Here is a 23,691-nt window from a genome sequence, read left to right on the forward strand (position 1 = left end):
ACTCTTTTCCAGCTTCAATGTCCCATCCTAAGATTTCCCTTTGTTTTCTTTCATGCCCAGTCCTCCTCACTTCCTTAAGCCCAAGCTCAACAAAAGTTCCTCCTCTCAGTTTTACATCCCCAGGACTTCTCCCACCCCCACCCCTGCAAAGTATGCTATTCTTCACACAATATCTCATTCCATTTAAAGGAAACCCCAACTAGCCATTCATCACTAGAATTATTAAGGCATGCAGTCTTTGCTGAGGCAAAGGATAATTTTGTATTTCTAAATAAATGCAGCTTGCTTCCAGTCACAAACAGATTGCTTCTTAATTGAACTTAGGAGGTGAATTATATGGTGAATTAGGGAAAAAGAACAACTCTGCATTTAGTGAATTGTTCTCCTAAGAGGGAGCTGCATGGGATTGAATTGCAAATGATGGCACCAAACCCTAGAGCCGGGCCCCTCTCCTGTGCCCGAGCTGCTGACCTCTGCTGTGCCGCGGTGCCATTGGAGCACACGGCTTTTCCAAGCTGTGAGCACATTCTTTCCCAGAGATCAGTGCAGGCCTTGGTTTCTTATGCAAAGAAGAGGTTTGAATAAACTAGTGTGACTAATGAAATCTACAACATCTTTGCATATTTTTTCTTATAGCAGCCCATGAAAAGGGAGAGCACTATACAAAGACCAGATATGGGGGTGCACATATACCAGATATTTTCAAACTCTAATCTCACTCATATGGACAGGGAGCACCCACAGCCTTGTGTCTCACAAGGGTGTTTGGAATCAAACATGACAATTTTAGAAGACTCTTTTCTGATTCACTTGAGTTTTTTTTGACATTTCCTATCATCATGATACCTAAAGATATTCTAAAAATTAAAGTGACTTGACAGACATCTAGTCCTCTTCTGATTCTTTCCAAGAGAGGGCTAATGTAGGATCCCAGAAGAACTGGTATGCCATTAACAATAAAAAAGGAAGCCAAGAAATGCACCTGGTATCTGGAAGCAGCTGCACATAGGTTGCAGGTAATGTGTAGGCCATGCTGTCCCCTCAACACATTCCTGAAGTGGTACCTCTCTGTCAGACTACCCTGTCACATCCAAAAGCAGAACATATTCCAGTTACTGCTCCAGAGCATGAAATGCCCATGCATGTACTGAAGCCCATTATCATTGGAAACACTGAAGAGGAGAAGGGAGATTTCCAGTTTGACACTGTGCTCTGTGGAAAGCCAATCAAAGCAGGCTTGGTATCCCACGAAGACATGACATTGACTTTAATGGATTACCAGCAGTTAACAAGCCCCCTAGGATCACTTTCATCCTCACTGCTTTCCACCCACTGCTGTGCTAAACCAGCACTCATCCTTCTTCAGTCTGAGTTTTATCTGCTTCTCCCACAATCAGTTGAAGATGGAGAATTTGTTAGGTCATGTCTCCATACAGAGAGCTGTACTAGATCTCCTAAACCCTCTTAACCTCAACATTGTGGTAATTCAATTCTTCCTAATAATTTGTCCTACTTAACAGCTGCAACCCCAGCAGAACACCACTGGATCCCCTAACTAGGTAACTTAATTCCTGTGCATGACCTGACAGAGGCACAAAAGAGATTCTCTACCCAGGCTGGGGAATATTTCATCTTCTACCTACAGTGCACTTGTACAACAACTTGTTTTTCTGTTTCTCACAGAGAAGCACTGCCAAGGGAGCTTGGCTAACTGAAGGAAATGTCCCGTAGCTTGAAAGAACCACAAATCTGAGATAAAGCCACCATGTCTGCAAGCATGGCTGAAGAAGAGATGCATAAACTGTTTTCAGGAACTAGAAGCAGCCTGAGGTGCTAAGTAAGGGTCCAGTGAAGCAGAAAGCAGCAGGCTGGGGCATTGTTATGAAGAAAACTGTTACACTCTCCCAGGAGAGAAAAATGAAAATTCAATTTTGTTAAATGAAGTCCAAGTTGTTCAGCTGAAACCAAAATAAAGGACAAGATATTAACAGAGAGAGAGAGCACAAAGCATGCCACCAAAACTATACTGTTTGTAGTTTATTGCACCACTAGCACAGGCAAAAGATGTGCAGCCTGAAGGAAGAGCAAGAAGCAGACTCCATTCAGTACCCTTACTTCCAGTAAGAGAGGGTGGGACTTGGAGAAGTAGTAATATATCAGACCTGAAAATGTGTCTTCTACAAGATGGAATTCAGGATTGAAGTTATTTATTGCTGTGCATGTTCTGGTTTGGTTTGTTTGCTTAAGCCCAGGGAGTCTGAATCACCAAAGAGGGGACAATCAGATCTCTTGCCAACTAAAGCTTCTGTGCTTCTTCCATTTGTTTACGGACCAAGAAGAGGTTCTTGTCTGAAAAACGAAGAGGAAAGCCAGGCAAAGCAGTGAAGCAGCCTGCTGGTGAATCAGAATGCATGTAACTGGCCCAGAAATACCTACCACCCTCCTACTTGGACCATTTAAGACCTCAAAGATGCTTGAGGGGCAGCTGACTTCCAAAAGATTTTAGCACCATTTCCATCTTTCAGCTTTCATTGGAAAATGATACTCTGAGGCAGGAGGAGTTACCCAGCTGAAAGAAAGGAGAAACATCAGTCTATCCTGAGTTAAGCTTCATTTTCAAATGATGCCTATCTATGATGTTAGTCTGGAACCCAACTAGGGAGAATAGGAATTGTAGTTGTCTGAAAAATTGCAGTCTGAGAACACAGAATACTCTTACATGGGAAATTGGATGGTATAAAGCTTGCAACACTACCCTTTCTTCCAAACTGTAAAAGTTCCCATTAAAATCAAAACCACTTTCAGAACAGGTCCAAGCCAGGATACTTTTTCGTCTCCAGACCCATGAAGAATCTCTTCATGTTCATAGAGTTTTCCTTTCCCTTTCCTGGTTGCTGTTCACACAGGAAAAGGGTTCTACAGCTGAACTTTGAAGATAGCTACCACCCATATGCTCATCACCTCTGATGAGGACAAAGGAGTCCACAGTCAGCACTGAGGACTTTGACAGATTTTCCAATTTTTCTGATTTAGCAGAGAGTAACTGGGCTGTGCACATAATTATTTGCTCTCAGGTGAATCAAACCGTAGCAAGAATTTTTCTAATATATCTCACTGTGGAGAAAAGGCCATTTCAGAGCTGGGTCACAACACAGTGATGAAAAAAATACTTTTGAAAAATTATTAACGATTTTACCTCCCCTACTTTATGCATTAGAACACCCTGCTTTCACAGTCTCACTCAATATATAGACTATTCACACGCCACAGCTTAGAGACTGGATTTCAAACAGAGACTGCAATGAAGCACCAAGAAAACCAAGTAATGCAGTTAACATTAAACACTAGTCATTTTTTAGAGTTCCAGTTCTGGTGAGTTCTATCATATTATGACCATCAGAGAAGCTCCTGGAAAAAACAGGACAAGTCAAACAATGTTTCATGCAGTTTTTAACTTCATTAACCAGTGGTCAAGAACTGTTTAGCATAGGAAAAACTTTATTTCACTGGGTTTTCTAAGCACAGAAAAAGTGATGATTTTATTAAAACAATTTCTGCTGGGAAAATGCATTCAGAATGCAGAACAGATGTTTCCCAGAGCTGGTGGAGAGTCTACAGCAAAAACCTTTCATAAACCCCCCATACCCTGGAGATCTGAGCAAATGATTTGAGATATATCCTTCAGCATTTCCTGTCAGTGGAATAGCTGAAGCTCCCTCAATTTATTTAAAGAAAAATAAATTAAAGAAAGGAAGAATTCTGAACCCCAAATTCCCTGCAGGAATCTGTTTTTCCTATTCAGAGTAAGCTCACTAGCTGCAATAACTCAGGAGAGTCCCAAGGTCCAGAGGCTTGACAGGCAGATGTGTCATCTCCACATCAGCTGTGAATGCTTGTGCAGGGAAAGGACACTGGCCTCACAGGGGAGTTCACGAGAGGAGGAAGGTGAGTACAGCTAAGTAAACCCAGGGCTGCCACAGACATCAGCTGCAAAAAATGGACCAAAATCTTCTGCTGGCCAGCTGTATTTGGAGTGCTATGGCAGGCAGAAGTGCAGGCAGCACCAATCCCAAACACCCTGTATTTTCCCTGGATACTGCCCTCTCTTCTGGAAGTGGCAACATTGCTTTTATACTGTGATGCATCTTGTTTTTAAAGAAGGCATTACAAGAAAGGGGACAACCTCACCCAACCTCTCCACCAACCTTTCAACTGAGAGTTAATGCTTAGGGGGATCAACATTCTCTGAACAAAAGGAAGGACTGAGAAGACTGAAAAGAGTCTTTTCTTGTGGGCTGTAACAATCACTCCTGTTTCCTAGGGTAAAAAGACAGATAAATGAGAGATAAAAGAAAGAAAAAAGTTACCTACAACCTGTGTCATCTCATGGGTTTCTTCCAGTGAGAAAGAGCCCTGCAAGTACAGTGCTTTTACTGAAGCAAATGAAAATTTAATACTGAAGAGGGTACATGAGTATTCTGGCCATGTGAGTGTCTCTGTTGTTCAGCCAGGTCCCCACACATGGTGTAACACTTCTCCCCTCCCAGTATATAAATTGAGTAATGCATAGTACCAACTATCCCCATCCCCTTGTGCTTGATTTCTTGTCAATCTGATGGATCAAGATCTATTTCTAACAGGTGTCTGCCTCACTATTACATTCCTCTCAGTTTAAAAAATCACATTCCCTCCCTGTCTCTCTTTTGGAAGGAAAGAGAAAGGAAAAGGAAAAAGGAAAGTGAACTGGCAGGCAATAAGGAAACTGTAAGAGCTGGCTTGGGTTTACCCATTGCTGTCCTAGTAGACAGTACCAACCTCACAGCCCCACTTGGCTGACATTCCTTCTGACGTGCAGAGTCTAATTTCTTCAGCCTCAGTGCACCCCAGGCTGCTCCAGACAGGGCCATGCACTATTCCCTGTGCTGCCCTGCAGCAGCTCCCTGCCCTGCTCCAGGTGGGCTTCCAGGGAGAGCCTGTGGCTCTCAGCAACCCAGCCAGGCCACTCCTCCCCTTCAGCCTTCCTAATCCTCTCATTTTCCCCCCACCTTGTTTATACTGGATAAAAATTAACTCAAAATGAAAACACTTACATGGGAAACTAAGTTATGTTTGAATGGAATTAGAACTCCTTCCACAAAGAACATTTTGTGCCACTATAGAGACCTTTCTTCCTGCCTAGACATTCAGACACTCACAGTCCTGGAGCTTCTTGGAGAGTTTTTGGTACCTTCTTATGCCATGGGAGCCTGAGTCATGTTTAAAAGGCTGAACAGCCAAAGTAGATATAGCTGAGACACTTCATCTGCTTGGTTACCTACCAGCTCCACCACGGCTCATTTAAAGAGCACCTGAAACCAACTGCCAAACCAGGGAAACTGAGGCAGGAGCCAGCACTATGGCCAGACAAGTGGGACTTAAAACACTTTGGGAGCACAAGCCAAAGGGAGCCACTGTTAGGTAACCTTACACCATCTCCTTCCCCAAGGTCTCCCCTGACTCCTTGGTGAAACAGGTCCAAATAATTTGCTGTCATTAGAAGAGCCATGGGGGAGCAGAGGACTTTCCTCACTGAGCAAGCTGCCCCAACAGGTGCTGGTGGAGCTGCCCTGTCCTTCCCAGGGACAGCTGCAGTTTGCAGGGGGACTTGAGTCTCAAACCCACTCTACCACCAACTCCAGGACTCAGCAACAGCAACAATTGAAGAAAAGGAGTGGCTAATCCCCTCCCTAACACAGCCTGATGCATCTCACACTCCCTTTTCCTCTCTAGGAAGGGGAACTGCAAACTAATCTGAATATTTCCTTTTGCTTCTGATCTTTGCCCTGGAGAAATTTGTTACCCATTCCCCGGGGCTGTCCAAGTCACCATCTGGCCACAGAAATACAACAGCAAACACAGTCCAGTGTTCCAGCCTAAAACTAATTTGCTTTCTTTTCCCACTTGACAGCTGAATAAATACTTTGTCCTCACCATTTGAAAAGGGGAGCCACAGCAAAGGGGTTTTGTGCACTGCGGCTACAAGCATCAGCCTTGTCTCCAAATTAAGCCTGAACAAGTGGTTCAAAGGGAACACATTTATTCCACAAATGTAACCCCTTTCTGTTCAGAATCAACCACGAGCAGTTTACAACTTCTAATTTATTTGTCATTTGCTATTGTCCAACAAGCCATTTTGGCAATTGATCGTTTCCTGGACCGTCCAGACATTTTTCTGACCAATGTAAGTGACTTTTATTTTGTGGACACAGACTCCTGCTTGAAAGTAGAGAGCCTAAGGGTCAAGATGACCCAGCCAGTCTTTCAGAGTGACCATCCTGCAATGACTGCTCTCAGAGCTTATTAGACCCTACTCTTTCATGGACTGTATCTGCCTCCAAACTCATTTGATTAAAACATTCTCAGAAATGACGAGGCAGCTTATGCAAGTGAGACAAATACAATTTTTCATTTGAGCAAATATTCAAGGAAATTAGGCATTTGCCCAGCTCTGAAGCACAAATGCATGATTTAGTCAATGCCACAGTTATTGGCTAAGAACTGTCAAATTTTACAATTAGGGTAATGGATTTAACTTTCAATGTAATTTCCATATGGATAAACTGATCTCCTCAAGTACACTTGCCCATGTGTTCCCTTCATCACAGCTAATTAATATAAAACTATTTAATAACCTCCACTTAAATACAAAAGACCATTCAGAATCTTCTGGCATCAGTAAAAGCAACAGCCTCCAAATGTGATACACCAGCTGTAGACGAGAGCAAAAGAAAATTTAATTAAGAGCAATCAAGAGCACAACAGGGGCAAACAGAAATCAGATGTTATAAATGCTCCTACATGGTGATTACCCCAGCTCCTGAAAGAGTTAATGGTGCCAACCAGTACCAACTTCCAGGTGCTTTAGATGTGCCCAAGAGACCTTTGAGGATGGGGAATGCAGTGGGGCTGGGAGCCAAAACCTGGCATAGTTAAGTGTGGAGCAGCAGAGATTCAGCATCATCTGCGCAGGAGCACTGCAGCAGCTCTGCCCAAAGCTGATGGTGGCACCATGCTGAATAGGAAGAAACTACAGAAACAGGCTGTATGGAAGTAGCTTCAACCATGGCATCAACAGATAGTTTCTGCAGATGTTTTAGGGTGCTTAAATAATGTTAATTACTCATTAACAAAATCCATGCTATTTCATTTCTGAAGTGCAGCATTTGACAAGAGTGATACTGAGTTACTTGCCTTCCTGGATGATTTCTGAAAGAAGCATATGAATTGTGATTCACAAGATAAGCACAACTAAAGTTTCCACTAAGAATGAGTAAGTGGCAGCGTTTGAAATAGCTGGGGATTTTTGTTACAATGGAGAAAGCTTTATCGCTTGGATGGATTCATTTGAGCAGTATTGCAGCATTCATAAAACCACTAAAATAAAATTGTGTAAGGCTGAACATTGACTGCACAGCAGAAATCAAACCAATTATTTTGACAGGTGGAAGGCCACCATCCAGAAAACTTGATTTCAGGGAACAGTGCATTTACAAAACAAACTTCGTGGTGCATGTGGCCAGCTGCCACTGGGAACTTAGACAAGAGGAAAAAGAACATTTTAGTCCACAGGAAATGTGGAGCAAGTAACAGGGTTGTGTCATTCAGGTTGTGCTCTGCCCATTCAGGTGTACTCAGCACCTATTGCTTGGGACTGTCTTTACCCTGCCCTGCAGAACCTTTATCACAAGCAAAGGGGAAAAAGGAGATAGATTTCATTTCTCTGTCACAAGTCTGGAACACCACAGTCAAGTGTGTAAAGGAATACTGCAAGCCCACAAGTCCCACCTGGTTTCAAAGCAACATGCCATACTGGAAAGACCCCAGTTGAAAGAAAATCAGAGCCTGCGTATCTGTTGGTGGGATGGGTGGAGTAAAGACTCTAGCACCTCTTGTTGCTGCTACTCAGGCAGATCACAAGCAGCACTCACTGCACAGGAAGGCACTGGACAGCCCCTGAGAACAGGCAGATGTGGCCAACAATCCAACTTCCCCAATCCTGACAGCCATGCTGTCCTGACTCAGGGTTTCTTCTCCAGCTTTACAAGAGAGATCTGTCCCCTTTGCATATACACACATTCCATGCTTTGGCATCTTGACTTGATGACCTTCTCTCCTCTTCTACCATTAAGCACCAGACTGGCAGATTCCAGTCCTGCAACTAGAAAAAGCGCGCCTCTAAGATGAGAAAAATCCCTCTCAATAATTTCCAGAAAAGACTTCAAGCTGACACTCAGAAACACATAAAGAAAAGCACTTGGTGTGAAAATATCAAACCTAAAGATAGGCATTTTCTGTCTTAACTACAGAGGGAATTAGAAGGTCCACCAGTTAAGGGTATGGGATTTCTAGACAGTTATCTTTATGCTGGAGAAAATCAGGCAAGTCTGAGAAGGCTGCAATAGGACTGTAAGACTCTGGGCTGGGGGAAGAAAAGCACAAAGAGAAGATCATTGGCTTATTGCACAGAAGTGCAGATTTGGGATGGGGTAGCTCTGAAAAACAGAGCGAACAAGAACTCTCACCCCTAGAGGACTTACTCAGCTCTTCCAAAGGGGAGCTCCTGCTTTGCCTTAGCAAACCAAAGAACTGTGGGAAATGCATTTCATGGTTGTCTGCTCTGGTAAAATCCCTGATTGAACCAACTCACAGAGGTAAATGTTTGGACTAGTCATAGAAAAATCATCTGGCACAGCTAACCAAACCTCAGCATCAGGCCAGCTCTAGGCACCTACCTTTCCACTCTTGAGGCTCCTATTCCTGTTAAAAATGTGCCTGGATTGCAAAGAGACATCCCCAGAGTGCATGTCACGTGTTGTGGAAAACTGAAAGGAGGTATGCAGACAGCTGACAGAGCCCTCAGACAGGTCTGTTGGAACAAAGATGCTCCTCTACTCACACAGGAGGAAGCAACCTTCACTAAAGATTTCCCAGGGAAAGAGCAGACCCCTGCAGGGAATTCACAGATGTGGGTTATGTTACAGCACATACAGAGTTATCTGCACTGCTCCTGGCCAATATGACCCATACAGCTCAGGTTAAGTTAGCACAACCCATAGACTTACTCTAAGCCCAAATGAATTAAAAGTTGGGCTCCAAGCAGCCCTAAATGCTATGACTCTGTGGTTCTGTGAAATCCAGTCCACTCCTTCAACCCTAAAGCAAGTGACATCACAGTAGAGCACCAAATATGAGTTACAATGGGAAAACCAGCTGAGGTGGCAAGCATGTGTCAAATCAGCTGAATTTAACAGTCTTTCAAATCCATAAATCAGATTGTCCCTGGAATCTCAGTCAGTCATGGTCTAAATCCATGGATTTTGCAGTCTATATTTTGCACTAAGTTAAATTTCACTAGAAACACATGAGTAGCATTCAAGAGGACTCTGATGTAATGTGCAGCACTACTACTGGCCACAGCCCCTTCACTGAGGAAGTTCTCACAAAGTGAAACAGCAGAAACCCTGCTTGTGACTGCCAGCAGTACCTAAGCATTCCATAGCAAAGTCTCTCCACCCTGAGATTACGTAGCACAACTCTCAGCAGGACAGCTGCACACCAGCAACCTGTCCAACAAGTAAATCCAGCTTACACGGGAATCAGTGCCTTTCCTCAAGAATGCAACCAGAGACAGTGACCGTGAGCATCTCAAAACAAGAAAAAGCAACGCATCCTGTTGCAGATAGGCCCATGTGCAGATGTGGTGAGGCAGCAGAGCAGCTGACTGTATTTTCACAGCACACTCAAGAACAGCAGAGCTGCTGCCAATGAACCAGCTCCCTGCTCTTAAGACAAAGTCTAATGTAGAACTCCTGTCTGCCTCATTTGTCAGAGAATTACTTGCATGAATTTGCTGTCAGAGCCTCCAGTCACTGATAGCAGCCTCTGTCTCCAGTGATTTCAGTAGAGAGCCTGGGTTCAAATATATTCCTCTCCCAGTTGCACTGTTATCTAAAGCACTACTCTAGCTAGAAAAGATACTATTTGAATTTCTTCTGCCAGTCATTTGTGGCATTGTGAAAGGCTCATCAAGGCCTTCAAGCAATGAGCCTCAAAACCTCTCAGGACGAGAAGTAAAGAAAACTTGTTTTGACTGTTCTTGAAAAGCATTCTTGGCGACAGTGGGATATGGAGTCAGCTTCTTAGCAGCAAGCCCAGCACAGCATGGCATCAGCGAGGGCAGCCAGATGCCCTCGGCTTTTGATCTGTTGCTGCCAAACCCTGAAGAGACAAACTTGCCCTTCTTACTCACAGAGGTGCTTTTCAGGACTAGAAATTGTCTCTATGATACAAAAATCAGGTAAAGGGGTAATATATCAGAAAAGTTCTCATAATCCCTAAAATGCCCATAAAAACTTAAATCAAGCCAGTTAGTATTAAACAGGCACATACCTCTAAGAGGCATGGCAAAAAATAAGGTCTTCTTCCCTTCTTTTCTAGACAATGACTCGGAGAGGGTGGAGAAGGGGAAAACTTGAAACATCTGACAGTCTCTGTCTTTACCAGCCAAAGCAAAGCTTTCCCTCCAGCAGTACATTGCTGGATCCAGAGGACCATGTGTCCCATCCACTCCTAAGTACAAGGGAACCTCAATCTGACAGCTGCAGATGCTCCACACAAGCTATTAGGGGGCACACCTATAAACAGCCCAGCAGTGTCAAATGGCACAATCTTCCCTTCTCCTCCCAGCTGAACAGCATTTTCTGGGAACAAGGGAACAACACTGGGCAAGAAGAATGCCTGACCTAAAAGCATGATCAGAACTGCAGCTCCCAGATCCGAAGAGCCTGGGTGTCTGTATGTACCTACTAAGTACTTCCTCCACTATACAACTAATCCGATTAACAGCTTTAGGCTACTCTGAAATGTTATCATTCAAGGGGTTCCATTCATAAAGGGTCTTAGGCTGTTTCTGTACAGAGGTTGCATTCTTCCCACTGGAAATAAAGCAGGGAGTAGGATTTTCTCCCAGGGAAGAATGGAGCCCAGTCCCCCACCATGCTGAAGTAGGCCACCCTCTTACAATTCACATGAGTGTCAAACAAGCCTCATAATAAAAAAATCAACCCTTCCTGCTCATGGAAAGAGCCCCACACAGGCCAGGTGACCACAGAGATCCCTCTGTGTCTGTTCTGCAGAAAGCATCACAGTCACAGGGGCTGCCCACTTGTCAGCTGCACTCTCAGGGATGCAAATAAAACCTGCTACAGATGAGGACAAGGGAGAGTGAGTGAGGCGACATCTCTGTTCACCCAAGGCAAAGCAATGTATGATGCATCAGTAAAAAGTGCAAAGCAGAGACTGATCCAAACACACCACACGAGCCATGGCTGTAAGAGACCCGTGCCAGCATTAAATGATACAGATGTGAGTTGTAAATCCAGTTCATTTTCCGGATGGCACAGGTCTGGCACCAGTGCCAAGTGAAAGAAATGTGCTAGACACGACAACTAAAAATGTTACCAGAGAAAACTGATACAATCAAACATATCTGACTTTGCTTTCCCAGTAATGTCCTCATCTAACTTCAGGAATCAACAAAGGGATGTGAAAGAGATTAATGCTGCCTGTCCCACTTAGACCTCATTTTCTGATATATCTTCTGCTCCTAATAACCTACCACCTAAGAATGTGTGACAACCAAAAGCACGATAAGAATGAGCTAAGTGACATGGCGGGTAGGACAGTGGCATTTCCAGGGAGCTACCCATAATCTGAAGAACTGGACAGCCCTTCTCTCCCCAGAATTTCAATTTTTAATTCACAATTAAATATGCCTGTGTTAGATGTGCCAGCTTTGACACTCATCCGAATAGGAAGCTGGGCCACTCACTCCCAGAACCAGACCTAAATGGTACTTAGATGCCCTGAAGCCAAAGCTAGGCAGTTACAAGGAAAGAGAATCAGCCACTGGTGCTTTCAAATGATAGATGACTGAGTGGCACAGAGGGCAGGTGAATATACAATTTCAGTGATTTTTACCTCTACCCACCCTCGCACCCTACTTGCTAACCTAGAGGCAGAACAGCAAAGAAAAAGGGAAGTTTGTTCTGACTTTCTTTGTCTCCAGTCCCTCTGGTACCTCTCAGAGATCAGACTTGCAGCAATTTCTCTCTTGCAGCATAAAGTGAACCAGAGGGAAAAACCCTGTGGGGAGCCCTCTGAATCAGATGCAGTGTTTCAGAGACTGTTAGAGCTGGAGTCCAGTCAGAAGTCTTGAGTCAAGAAACACCTTTGGTCTGGCATGAGACTGAGCATACATTAGAGTTGCACAGGGGGACAAACTGAGCACACACTTTACAGAAATCAACACAATTGTAAACATATTTTGATTAGAATATCACTTCTAGGGCAGTCTGGATGCATGACTGCAGTGGGTTTTACTAGGTAGAGAGCTGAAAAAAATGTGTTATTCCATTAAGATCATACAGTGAAAGAAAAAGGAGCATAATAAGAGTCAGAACTCATGACAAACTGAATGGCCCAACTTCAAACACATCTCCTTCCAAATTAGCAAAAAGACATGTCCTCACAGAAAGAGACCAGTGCTATAAATCTGAAAATACCCCTCAGACAAGATAGCATTTGGCTACATCAGGTTGAGACTTAATTTTCATTTAACAAAGCTCAGAGCTGGATCCCACCCCCCGTGCCATAACTAAGCTCTGCACACACCACCCTGGCTGGGGGAACAGCATCACGAGGGAAATGAGCTCCTCCTTCCCTAAGGACAAAACCAGGTGAAAGAAGGCATCACCACCCCAGGGCTGCCCTTACCTGAAGTGTGTCTTGCGTTGCCATCTGAGTGCTTTGTTAAGTCAACAGTTCTGTCTATCTGAAACAACTTCAGATCATCTTCATCTAAAGCGATATCTCCCCAAAAGGCAGCTAGAGAGAAACAAAGTGCAATTAGTTTAGGTTTTTTTTGGAAGGAAGGTACAGCTCCCAGTTGGCTTGTATCACACATAAAATTCAATCACATCGTGGACCAGAAAAAGGTCAAAGGTACCAACAGTGAACATCAGTGGAGGCCAAGTGACAGCACTTACATTAAGTCACAGCACAGATCCACCAGAATGAGATGATGCCCTGGGATTCCTTGTGCCACTCATTCACATAGGTGTGACTCTCAAGGAGGTGGTGTTCATTCCTCATTACAGCCTGCATGAGGCAACCACCAGCATGGTCCTATTTCCTGTGAAGGAACTAGGTAAGTCACAGCTCAGATTCTCACTGAGATGTTGCACTGCACCATCCCCAGGTGAACAATGTGTGTAAGACTGGAGGACAGCAGTGAAGCACTCAAGCTCAGCACTGTATAGCTGAAGGCTACAGGCTTCAGGACCTCACACACCCAGACGCACTGCACTGGTGCCAGTCCAACCTGAGAGCCAGCCTGCCATTTCCACTTAGCTAGAGAAACACCAGTTATTTGTCCCCTTATGGATAAGTTCCCTAGATTTAAGTTTGCAGAGTTTTCAATTTTGTAAAAATCTTTACATTTTAGTCAGAAGGCAGCAAAATAAGGCAAACAAACAGATCACTTGACATTCACAGCTCAGAGAAACAGACTGGAAATCATTTGAGTGGAAAAATTATAGCCCCAGAGTATCCTGGCTGAGTTGATGCTACACAGTACCAGGAGGTACCATTTGGAGAATCTGAACAAAGTAAGCACAGGCAATGAGGCAGCTGACCAAGCCTAGCAGTTCTTTCAGAGATAAACAGATTACAAACAGAGCTTTTAAAACTTGTAAAGAGGCCTGTATAGGCTGATGAAAAATTAGAAAAAATAGAGCAAATTAATTAATGATACGGTTGAAGGGAACTCAGTCAGACAAGAAACGATGATAAGGCACTGTCTGCAACAATGCCCAGATTTGATGAAATTTCTTTTTACTTCTCTTGTTAAGTCAACATTTACATTACTTGAGGGGAAAAAACATCCCATTGGTACACTAGGAACATAACTGATCAAAGCACATTAGGCCTGAGAAACCAATGTGCTTTACCAACTATTTCACTTTTACTGCCAAGACCAAATGGAACATGGACTTTTGCCATCAGATGTGTGGCGATTGAATTAAGAAAGGTTAACTTGGGAGTTTTCTCTGACACAACATGGTACTGGTTCTGATGCAGGACTTGATTCCTCTATTCTGAATCTCAGCACCTCAGTCAGTACAATAGTATTTGCCAATATCACTGGTCTGGGACATGGGCATGGAAAGAAATCTTTCCAAGCAGCAGAGCCCTGGCATGAGCAGAGGGTGACTCTACTGCTTCTCCCTCTCCCTGGGACAAAGCTGTCTCCCCTGTTTACCTGGCTGCAGCAGCCTCAAGAGAGGCTAGTTCCAGCTTTTTCACTGGGTCTCCTTAAAATTGCTACAAAAACCCAGTTCCAGAAGAGGACATGGCTTATGCAGACAAATCTATACACAGACTAAAATCATCAATAACTAGGGCAGACCCTCCCTTTGCTACACAAACACAGAACTCAGGCTCTCCCCAGCTTCTGGGCAATCCAAGAACAGAGAAGAACACAAAACACTGGCAGATCCCCCCAGGTAACAAGTCTACCAGTACAGCCAAACATCCCAAGCTGACTGGGATGGAAGTGGAAGTGGAAGAAAGCAGTGACACAGGTTCCTGTGAGTGCAATTTGAGGGGAAGACATTTTATCTATCCACAGAAATTACTTGCCCAGAACAATGTGGCAGTCAAGAGGCAGAGATGGAAATGGCATCCCATGCCATCCAATTACCTCCCCAGCCACGTTTGGTAAGTCACTACTGTACTGGCCACGTGTCACCAGCATTCCCTCCCCTCCTGCCAAACCTACTGTCCCAGCTCACTGCCACCACCCTGGGCTCCCAGTGGCTCTTTTCCACAGTCTGTTTCTCAGGCCAGGGTAGCCCATGCCAAAACACAGCTTGCAGGGCAAGCCCGCAGCGTGGATTTACACCAATGGAATTGTTACGTTGTCCTTCCCAATGGAAGGCAGCAGTTTACTCCCAGTTCTAGCAAAGGGATCTCTTTCTGTTACAAAGTAATCCATCATCCTGAAAGCTAGCCCACTACAAAAGCAGCATTTCCCCAGCATTTATCTCCAGCTCTCCGCAGCCCCAGCGTGCTCCAGGGAACCAGGATTTATCCCAGCCCAGGCAGCTGAACCATTGTCCTCGCTGCAGTCCCGGCTGAGAATGCTACACTGCAACTTCTGCTGTGCCATCAGAGGCCCCTTCCTAAAGACAGGCAAGCCTGTAAGCCTGCCTCCACCCAGAGGGAGCTGTCCCACAGGAAAGCCCAAATACTTTATTTGAAAGGGTCACAAGTTCAGAGACTGCTGGCAAAAGAAGCATCTCAAACCATCCCTTCTGGTTTCTTTTACTAAGTTCTCCATTTTAATTTAATGTGTGAGGATTAAAAAAAAAAAATAAAGAAAATAAAAATAAACAAACAAACAAAAAAATCTCCAAACAGCAGGCTAACAACCTTGGAAACCAGAGTTTCTCTTGGCAGAGCTCTGTAGTGCACACCCAGGTGCAAACTCTTAACACACAGTTCAACATGCCAGCTTTTCTTTGAGAAAATGCATTAATCACTCTGGATAGTAAGAACAGAGCAGCTCTTTTTGAGCTTGATGGAGCCAATATGAGAGACTTTGCTTCTCTGCTGGGCTGGTAACCTGCACCAACCACCTGAAGGCTGAACTTCACCACCCCCCAGCACATGCAACCAGACAGATTTCTTTCCTGAGCAAAAGGGAAGGATGACAGTGTTTAGCAAAGAAATTCAGCACCAAAATGAAAAAAGCAGCCTGGCAAGCTGTCTGCATTCTCAGCACATTTATCCCACAGGAAGACAGTCCACATGCTGACATCTGAATGGTGTGCTGAGCACAGAGGTGCCATGACACCAGGAAAGTGTGGCAGGTGGCACTGGGAAGGAGAACATTTCCTTTTGGGCAGAGGACAGGCTCAACAGTTTTTCAGGTGCTTCCCCCACAGCCAGAGCCCAAAACATTAATGTCTTCACAGTCCTCACTTTCCACAGTAACATTTTGGGGAGTCCCCAGCAATGTGACAGCACAAAGTGTCTTCTTTCTAAAACGTTCACTACTCTTCCCTGCGAATCACCTCCAACTTGCTTTTCCCCACCCAGTGCCACCCTTCTCCTATTTCCCACTTGCATTTTTCTCCTTTCCCTGGTTCTGAGTAGCACAATCCTATTTCAGAGGAGAAAAATAATTGTGCTGTCTCTCATATGAGAATTGAATTCAGAAGTGTTCACAACAATGAAAGTTTAAAACTTTCATTTTCCATGAAAAATGTGTTTCATCCAGCTTTTTAATAAGAATCTTATACTTCCTGGTTTTGTTTTTTTTCTTTCCTTCAAAGACATACAAGGAAAAGAATAAATCACCAAAAAAAAACCCAAAAAGCTTATGATATTCAGACAGAAAATATAATAATATTGTTCCTAAAAATACATGTCAATCCAAAATGTACTTTTGCAATTTGTTAAAACCAGGCTTATCTGTAACACTTCAAGACAAATTCTGGGGGATGGGTATCTTTCTCTTTCCCCACAGTCAGCCATAAGCTTCTACAAGAACAAGAACCACTTGAGCTGCTAGAAGAAAAATATAACTCCATACTTGAAAAACATCACCCAGAGTCTGTGTTTGAACTGATCTTCAGCCGCCAAGTTGGAGCAAACCTTCCATCCATTTGCCTGTCACAAAGTCTTGCCAGGAAGCCCCTATTCCAGCACCAGTGGAGGCTGTAGGTTTATCCTGGTGACAGGGATCAGCAAAGCAGTGCCCCTGTGCAGACTGTGGAAGAACACTGCAACTTCCCCTCTAGCACTGAGCAGAACCAGCTGTGACAGAGATTGACAGAAGGAGACTTTGGAAACACGTACACCCTGCCTGCCAGGAAAGCACCCACCTCAGATATAGACTCTGAAGCTTTTATTTTAAAATGGCAGGTTTTAAGTGCTGAATGGGATCTGAACTTAGATTGAGGACTTTGCTTTCCAATCTGAGTCAAAGGGGCCCTCTTGCTATGGGGTCATGCCAAGCTGTGTATGTCACCAGCTCAAGCGTCTTCTCTTCATTTGCAGCTAACTGGCACAGCTCACACTGACAGATTTCCTTTCAGTTCCTCCAGCAGAGTTCCAACACAGTTTTGCTGCTCTTTTTGAGCAGGTGTCCCACAGGGCAATACAGGAATGAGCAGGCTAAACAAAGAGCAATGTGAACCCAAGTAGGTGCCTCAGATTTATTTCATCAATACTCACAACTCAGACTCAGTTTTCACAAGCATTCCCAGCCCCTGTGTGTAGATAATAGCTGGGTTCCCAAGCAGAGGTACCTCACGACTTGTGCCAGTACAAAATATACAAGGAAGAAATGCCTGCACAATTAACCTTGACATCTCCATTTCTGTGAGCATCACAGGCAGGTGACTGATACAGCCCACCTGGCACAGACTCAGCTGTGTTGTGTCACCAAGGGATGAGCCACACCCTCTGTTTGTGCCTCACAGTGCTCTGGGTGTGTAGGATGTGCTCTGAACCCACCCATGAGATCAATCATACCTGCATTTCTAAGGCACAATCTCTATCCCCACCCACATCTCTGCTGGCCCTCATGCACATCATGGAAAGGTCCTAGGGCACTCATTAGTTCCTTTTGTTCTAGAGCTGACAGTACCACATCCAAATAATATAAGAGAAAACCAATGTCCCTCCCACCTGAGCAACAGGAGCACCTGGCAAGGGGTGCTGGGCATATGTGGACATGGTAACACATCCCACCTCCTGGCAAACAGCAATGGAACTCCTCATGCTCTGGCAAAAACATGCCAAGTTATTTTTGAGCACTTGCAGAATGTTCCCCAACCTGACAGGTCTGAGTGGTGGGAGAGGTAACTTTCAGGGCTGGCTATGCTCTCATTCGGGCTAACACTTTGCAGTCTAACAATAAGAAAATAAATCAACAGATCAAAGCATGTTCCTGGCACCTCCATATTTCTTCTCTCACAGGAAGACAGGTCTGTTGCTGAACCTCCTGCTGGCACAGGAACCAGCAGAACAATATTCTCAAGTATGCTAAGATTTATACCTTAGAGAAAAAACACAATACATTCCTCAGGGCAAAGTAACAGCTGTGTCAGAGGGAAAAGTAAAGTCTCAAAATACGGCAGAAACCAGTGAAAGAAGAGAGTGGAAAAAAATCCCAGACCACCACTCTGGAATTAGGGCCAGATCAAACACTCAAAACAGAGGAAGATGGGAAACAAGTAGCTAGTTAAGAAAAGGCATTAATACTGCCACATTCAGCCACTGTGTTTACATCCAGATCAATTTGTTTCTCCTCTGTAAGAATGAGCAGAAGTTTCCCACTGACCAGCTTTGGGGATAAGCTGCCGTGGGGGCTCTGGGGGTAACCAGCTCCACTCAGCAAGGGTATCTGCCATCAGTGGAGCTTCCTGGCTATAAGGACTTGGTGATTCTATCTTCATTGGAAGTTCCCCTGTCCAGGGAGCACATTTAGTTTCAGAAATTGCTCTCAGTTTGTGCAAGAATGTCAGTGAACATGGTCTGCTTCTAAACAGCATCAAAATCTCCTGGGAATCAGAGTCCAAATCCCTATTCACATTTCTGAAGAAACCTAAACTGCCTAAATTATCATGTGTAGTGCTCCCAAAGCACCTTTCTTGGGAAGTAATCTGCAGAAGACCCAATTAGGCCAGAAATCCTGATTCATATTCAATGTATTTCCTATCCTGGAAGGTAACAACGCAGAAACAAAGAAATACTTTGGGCTTGAGTTTGTTCAAACTGCAAACATACATGTGAGCCTACACAATGCCCAGCTTTGCTGTCCCTGGACTGAATACCATGGTATTTTAACCAAGAATCAAGAAATAGAGCTTGTCAGAATCAGGTTAGGAGAAAGGTATTTTCATTTTAAAATTCACAGCTCTCGTGCTGCTGGTTACTTCCTCACTCAAGGTCTTCATCTTTTCCACTTCAGCATGGTAGTCACACCAATCCAGTAAGCTAGGAAGCCATTCCCTGTGGAGTGAGCAGTGCAGGAGGGCTGGAAAGCCATGCCAGGCAGCAGGAATCCATGCCACGAGCAGCAAAGCAGCTCCCTCTATGGGCCCTGAAATGGTTGAACACCTGCACCTTCAAAAGAGAAGGGGATGGGGGTCTGCTGCCCAGCACTTCAGAGCACCCCACAGCTGCTCCCCTGTAACGTGGGGGGCAAAACCCAAGCAAGTGACTCAACCCCTCAGGCTCCCATAGGAAATAAATTAAGCTGTGGGAGCTTTAAAACACTGTTTTCTGCTCTAGGGGATGGTGCAAGTTCCATGGCAATGCTGACATGAGAGGGATCTGGCTGTGCATCCCTGCATTTTTCTCCCTGGAAGCTGTACACAGTCTGCAGGGTGCCTCCAGCCACGTTTCTTTGTGTGGGCAGGAAACAGACTTTAGGGAGAAGCTATCATGGACTCACAAACACGTGCAAGTTGAGCTCTGCCCCCCAACACAGACAGACAAACATCCTCAAAGCCACCCCAAAAGCAGGCAAATTCACTTGGAGACCTCATTCTCTTTCAAGTGAAACCAAGCTCAGCAACTCACTTGGCTTTCCTGACCAGGCAACTCTGGCCCCCTCCTGCGGGACACAGGCATCCTTCCCAGAGTCTGTCCATTCCAGCATGGCCACAACTCTCCAACAGCTTTTGTCACACCCTGCTCAATTTTGGTTAAATGAAGGCAGCAGACAGAGACAAGAGGCCCAAGAATGAGGTGTCTCTACCCTTGCCAATACCTGCACCCCACAGTGCATACAGAAGTGGGAACCGGGAAGCAGAACCATAACTAGATAAAAGGATTTTGTGGTCTGATCCTAAAAGATAATACCTATAAATAGCACAGTGGCACTATTTGACAGAAGAAGCCCTTTCTCCAGGTGCCTATGAAATGACCCTTGGCTCAACCTGCAAGGCAGCAATGCTGTCTTGGAAATCCAGCATTGCTTCAGCTGCCCTTTAAGAGCAGGAAATGGCAAAGTTCTGGGTAATGAAATCCAAGAATGCTTTTGTCAATTAATTATGGAGAAAGCTGAACTACACAAGCCCCATCTCATCCCCTTCATCATTTTTGCTGCTCAATATAACTTTAATTAATCTTTCCTTTGGCAATTTGAAGGAAGGGTGAGCACGCTGCAAACACCCACTGAGTATTAAATTGATTTTCTGTTTTATAGTCCTCTTTCCCTCCCTATTGGCCAGGCTGTGATTTGTGCCCCTTCCCTTGGAGGCATTTTTTCCATGCTAATATAATCCAAAGCCCCAAGCAACAACAGCATCCAGAGAAGTAACACTTTGCACAGCCCATTGCTTCAGCACAGCCTCTGCCAGCACAGAGATTCTCTTGCCCCTTTTCCCCCACACCACAAAAATTCAAATCAACCACCTAATTTCCATATCTTTATAATTTTTGCCTAAAAAACTGACAATGTTTTTGTCCCAAGTAACTAACACATCAGGTCCCTGTAGTTTCCTGCCTGCCATTTGTAGCTGTGCATCTCAATTACCAAAACACTAATTAATGGGAAGCCTGTTCTGCTGGCAAACACGACCTCCTAGCTGAGGTACCAGGCTGGTTTGGTACTCCAGATATCTGGACCTAAAACCAGAAGACAGGATAAAAAGCTCAGCTGAGGTCCCTAATAACTTGACCTGCTCTCAGCAAGAGACAGCATCCCACCTGGGGCTTGTGGGGCTGAAATCAGGATCTTCAGCAGCAAGCACACCCCAGTACAAGGAAAGGCAAGTGCAGCCCAGCTGTGCAGCAATGGAACAAACTCTTTCCATGGGACCTTCTCCTTTGCCTTGTAGGGACTCCAGGCCCTGACTGTCACCACTTAAGGATGAGAGTAGTTAGAGATCACCTTCTTACCCCAGCACACCTCAAGGACAGGCACAGAGATTGTCTGCCAGCAGTTTCTATCTCAGGAGTACAGGCTCTTTTATTCGCTACTGGTTTTGGTACCATGAGTTAGGAGACCTTGACCTAAAATATTGCATGTCCCTTAGCAGCTGTCCCACAAGACTTTCTGAGCCTTATGGCCACCACTTCCAGTCTGCTGGGAGGACACATCCAGGTCAAGCCTTTTCCTCAGATAATTCCCATACCATGGGACTTGCCCTGGATTTATTCTTCAAAATTCAGACAAGAAACATAACTTTAGAGGTGACAGAATAAAAATTTAAGACTAAAACTCTTCGAATTTCATTTTGAATTGTTCAGTGGCTAAGCACTGTCCCCCCTCCTCCGAGCACATTTCATTTCAAATTGCATCATTTGGGAAGGGACGTTTTCCCTTCAGGTGGCCAGACATACACAGATGTCAAAACCACATTGTTCTCACTCCAAGCACTGCAACAGGTGAATGGGTGACCCCAAATAGGCAGAAAATTCCCACCCATGGAAGAAATCAGCTCATGGCAAAAATGAACAGAAGAGGAGCCATGAGCTGAGCTGCATCCTCAAAAAAGGAAGGTGGAAAAGCAGGACTGGAGCAAACTTTAAGGCAAGCTGACAATTTGAAACCACATGGTCCTGGATGAAAGGAGGCAGTTCATGATAGATCACATCTATTCAAGGGCCAGACAAGGAAAGCAAACATAGGCTCATTTTACTCATTGTTCTTTATCCAGCAACACCAGGAGAGGAGTGTTGCAGCACCGTTGGAAGAAAAAAAGAAACGGACAGCAGGCAGGAAAGAAATGGGAGCTATTTATGGAGGATAGCTAATTTGAGCTGTTTACAGACTTTCCTTCTGAAAGCTCGGGGATGGGAGGGTGGGCAGGGAGGTGGTTTCAGCCATTAAAACTACAACGTGAGAATCCATTAATTTTCCATAGAAACAATGTCGTCACAGAAGCGAGACAAATCCGATCAGTCATGCAAATGTGCCGATGTTAAATTCTCAGGCCTGGGTGGGGAATTTGGGTTGCCAAAAACGCCACAATGAAGAGATCAGAAAGAGATTAGGAGCCAGAGTGGCTGCAGCACTGACAGCATGGTGGGGGCATGGGATTTAACCAAAGGCACCCCAGATTACAACGGAGTTTGTGCCTTAAGCCAGGCACAGGTGTCCTAGCTAAAAAGAAAAGAAAAAGTCATCCTTGCATGAGATCTCAGGAACCAGATAAATGCCCAATTCCTACTCTGAAAATTAGAAAGGACTAGAGCTCACTCCAGGGAATGAAGGTCTCAGCAGCCAACAGGACTGGGGCCCTCACAAACTGCAAAGTCACAGCATCAATGAAAAGCAAGAGGTGATAGCACAGGAAATGGGTGAGCACAACACAGCAAAACACTAGGCAATTCCAATTTTAGAAAGAACTGTCCCAAGTTGGCATCAGCATTGTCCCAGGCACATGCTGAGCTGTGATGAAAGCTTAAACATAGCATTTATGTTGTGTTAATAAGGGGCAAAAAAAACAACCCACACTTTATTTCCCCTCCAATAAAACAAACAAACAAAAAAAACCCTAAACAAATAACCAAAGAGAATGAGACCAGCAGACTTTATCTGCTTTCTTCACTCTTCTCTATAAAAATCAAATTTCCAAACGCTCCCTGGAAGGAGATACTATACATGAAAAATTACAGTGGCACTCTCAGCATGAGGAGTGGAAACCACTCACCCTTGTCAGGGAACATAGCCCTTCCTTGCTGTCCAGTCACCATCTAGTCCCCATCCTGGACCAGCCTCACCACAAATATTCAGGAGTTAAAAGTAACCTCATAAAAATGAAGGTTTGCACCCTCTGTAATACACAAAACATTACTAGAGTAACACCTGGGACAAGGATGCTTCCCAGAGAGTCTCACCACTGGCAAAAACAGTGTGAAGAACCATATAAATAAAAACAAACAAGAGGTCAAAACACATGACAAGAGGTGTTCCACTCAGGTTCATCCATCAATCAAATATCAGTATTTGTCCTCACAGACAGCTGTTTGGTTCACCTGTTCATTTTGAAAATGTACTGGTTTTACATTTGAAACCTTTGGTGCTAAAGCCATGGGAATCCCCTCCACACAAGGGCTGTTCATGCTCATCAGGTGGCTGCTGGTGTCCAGAAGCCCAGGAAAGGGCTCATCCCACCAGTGTCTGAGAAGGGCCACTCACATCACACTGCACCATCACCTTGCCCAGAAACAGACACTTACCAAGTAATTCACCTTGGTCACTGAAACCTGCCCTCTAGTCATTCAAAGACATGGCTCCCCCACAAGGGGACAATGCTGCAGGACACAGTGGTGCCCCAGATGGGTACTGTGCTCAGTGTAACCCACTTCAGCCCACTGCTGAAACTATTCACTATTCATGGTTCAAAGAGACACTTGGTTCTAGAACAACTAAAATACCACACGCCCCTCTGGTCATACATTCCCTGCCCATTTTAAACCCCTACAAGAAACCTGAAAAAAAAAAAAAAAAAAGGTGATTGCCTCATCATTTATACAGAGTAAACAGGATAACCTGTGTCCCCTTGTGTGGCTAACAAGGCTCACAGCAGCCTGTTCAAATGACTCTCTGGAACTGCACCTGTGGAC

The 23,691-nt window shown here is 44.6% G+C and overlaps 1 protein-coding gene across 1 annotated transcript in view; it reads right to left on the reverse strand.

Annotated features, from left to right (window-relative positions):
* Positions 1-23,691, reverse strand: part of TLL2 (tolloid like 2) — an 83,144-nt gene that overhangs the window by 38,565 nt on the left and 20,888 nt on the right. The window contains exon 2 of the mRNA XM_021548141.3: positions 12,814-12,924. Coding sequence (XP_021403816.1) covers positions 12,814-12,924 — 111 coding nt within the window. The remainder of the gene's footprint in view (positions 1-12,813; positions 12,925-23,691) is intronic.

Source organism: Lonchura striata, chromosome 7 (assembly GCF_046129695.1).
Source record: "Lonchura striata isolate bLonStr1 chromosome 7, bLonStr1.mat, whole genome shotgun sequence".
Taxonomy (NCBI): domain Eukaryota; kingdom Metazoa; phylum Chordata; class Aves; order Passeriformes; family Estrildidae; genus Lonchura; species Lonchura striata.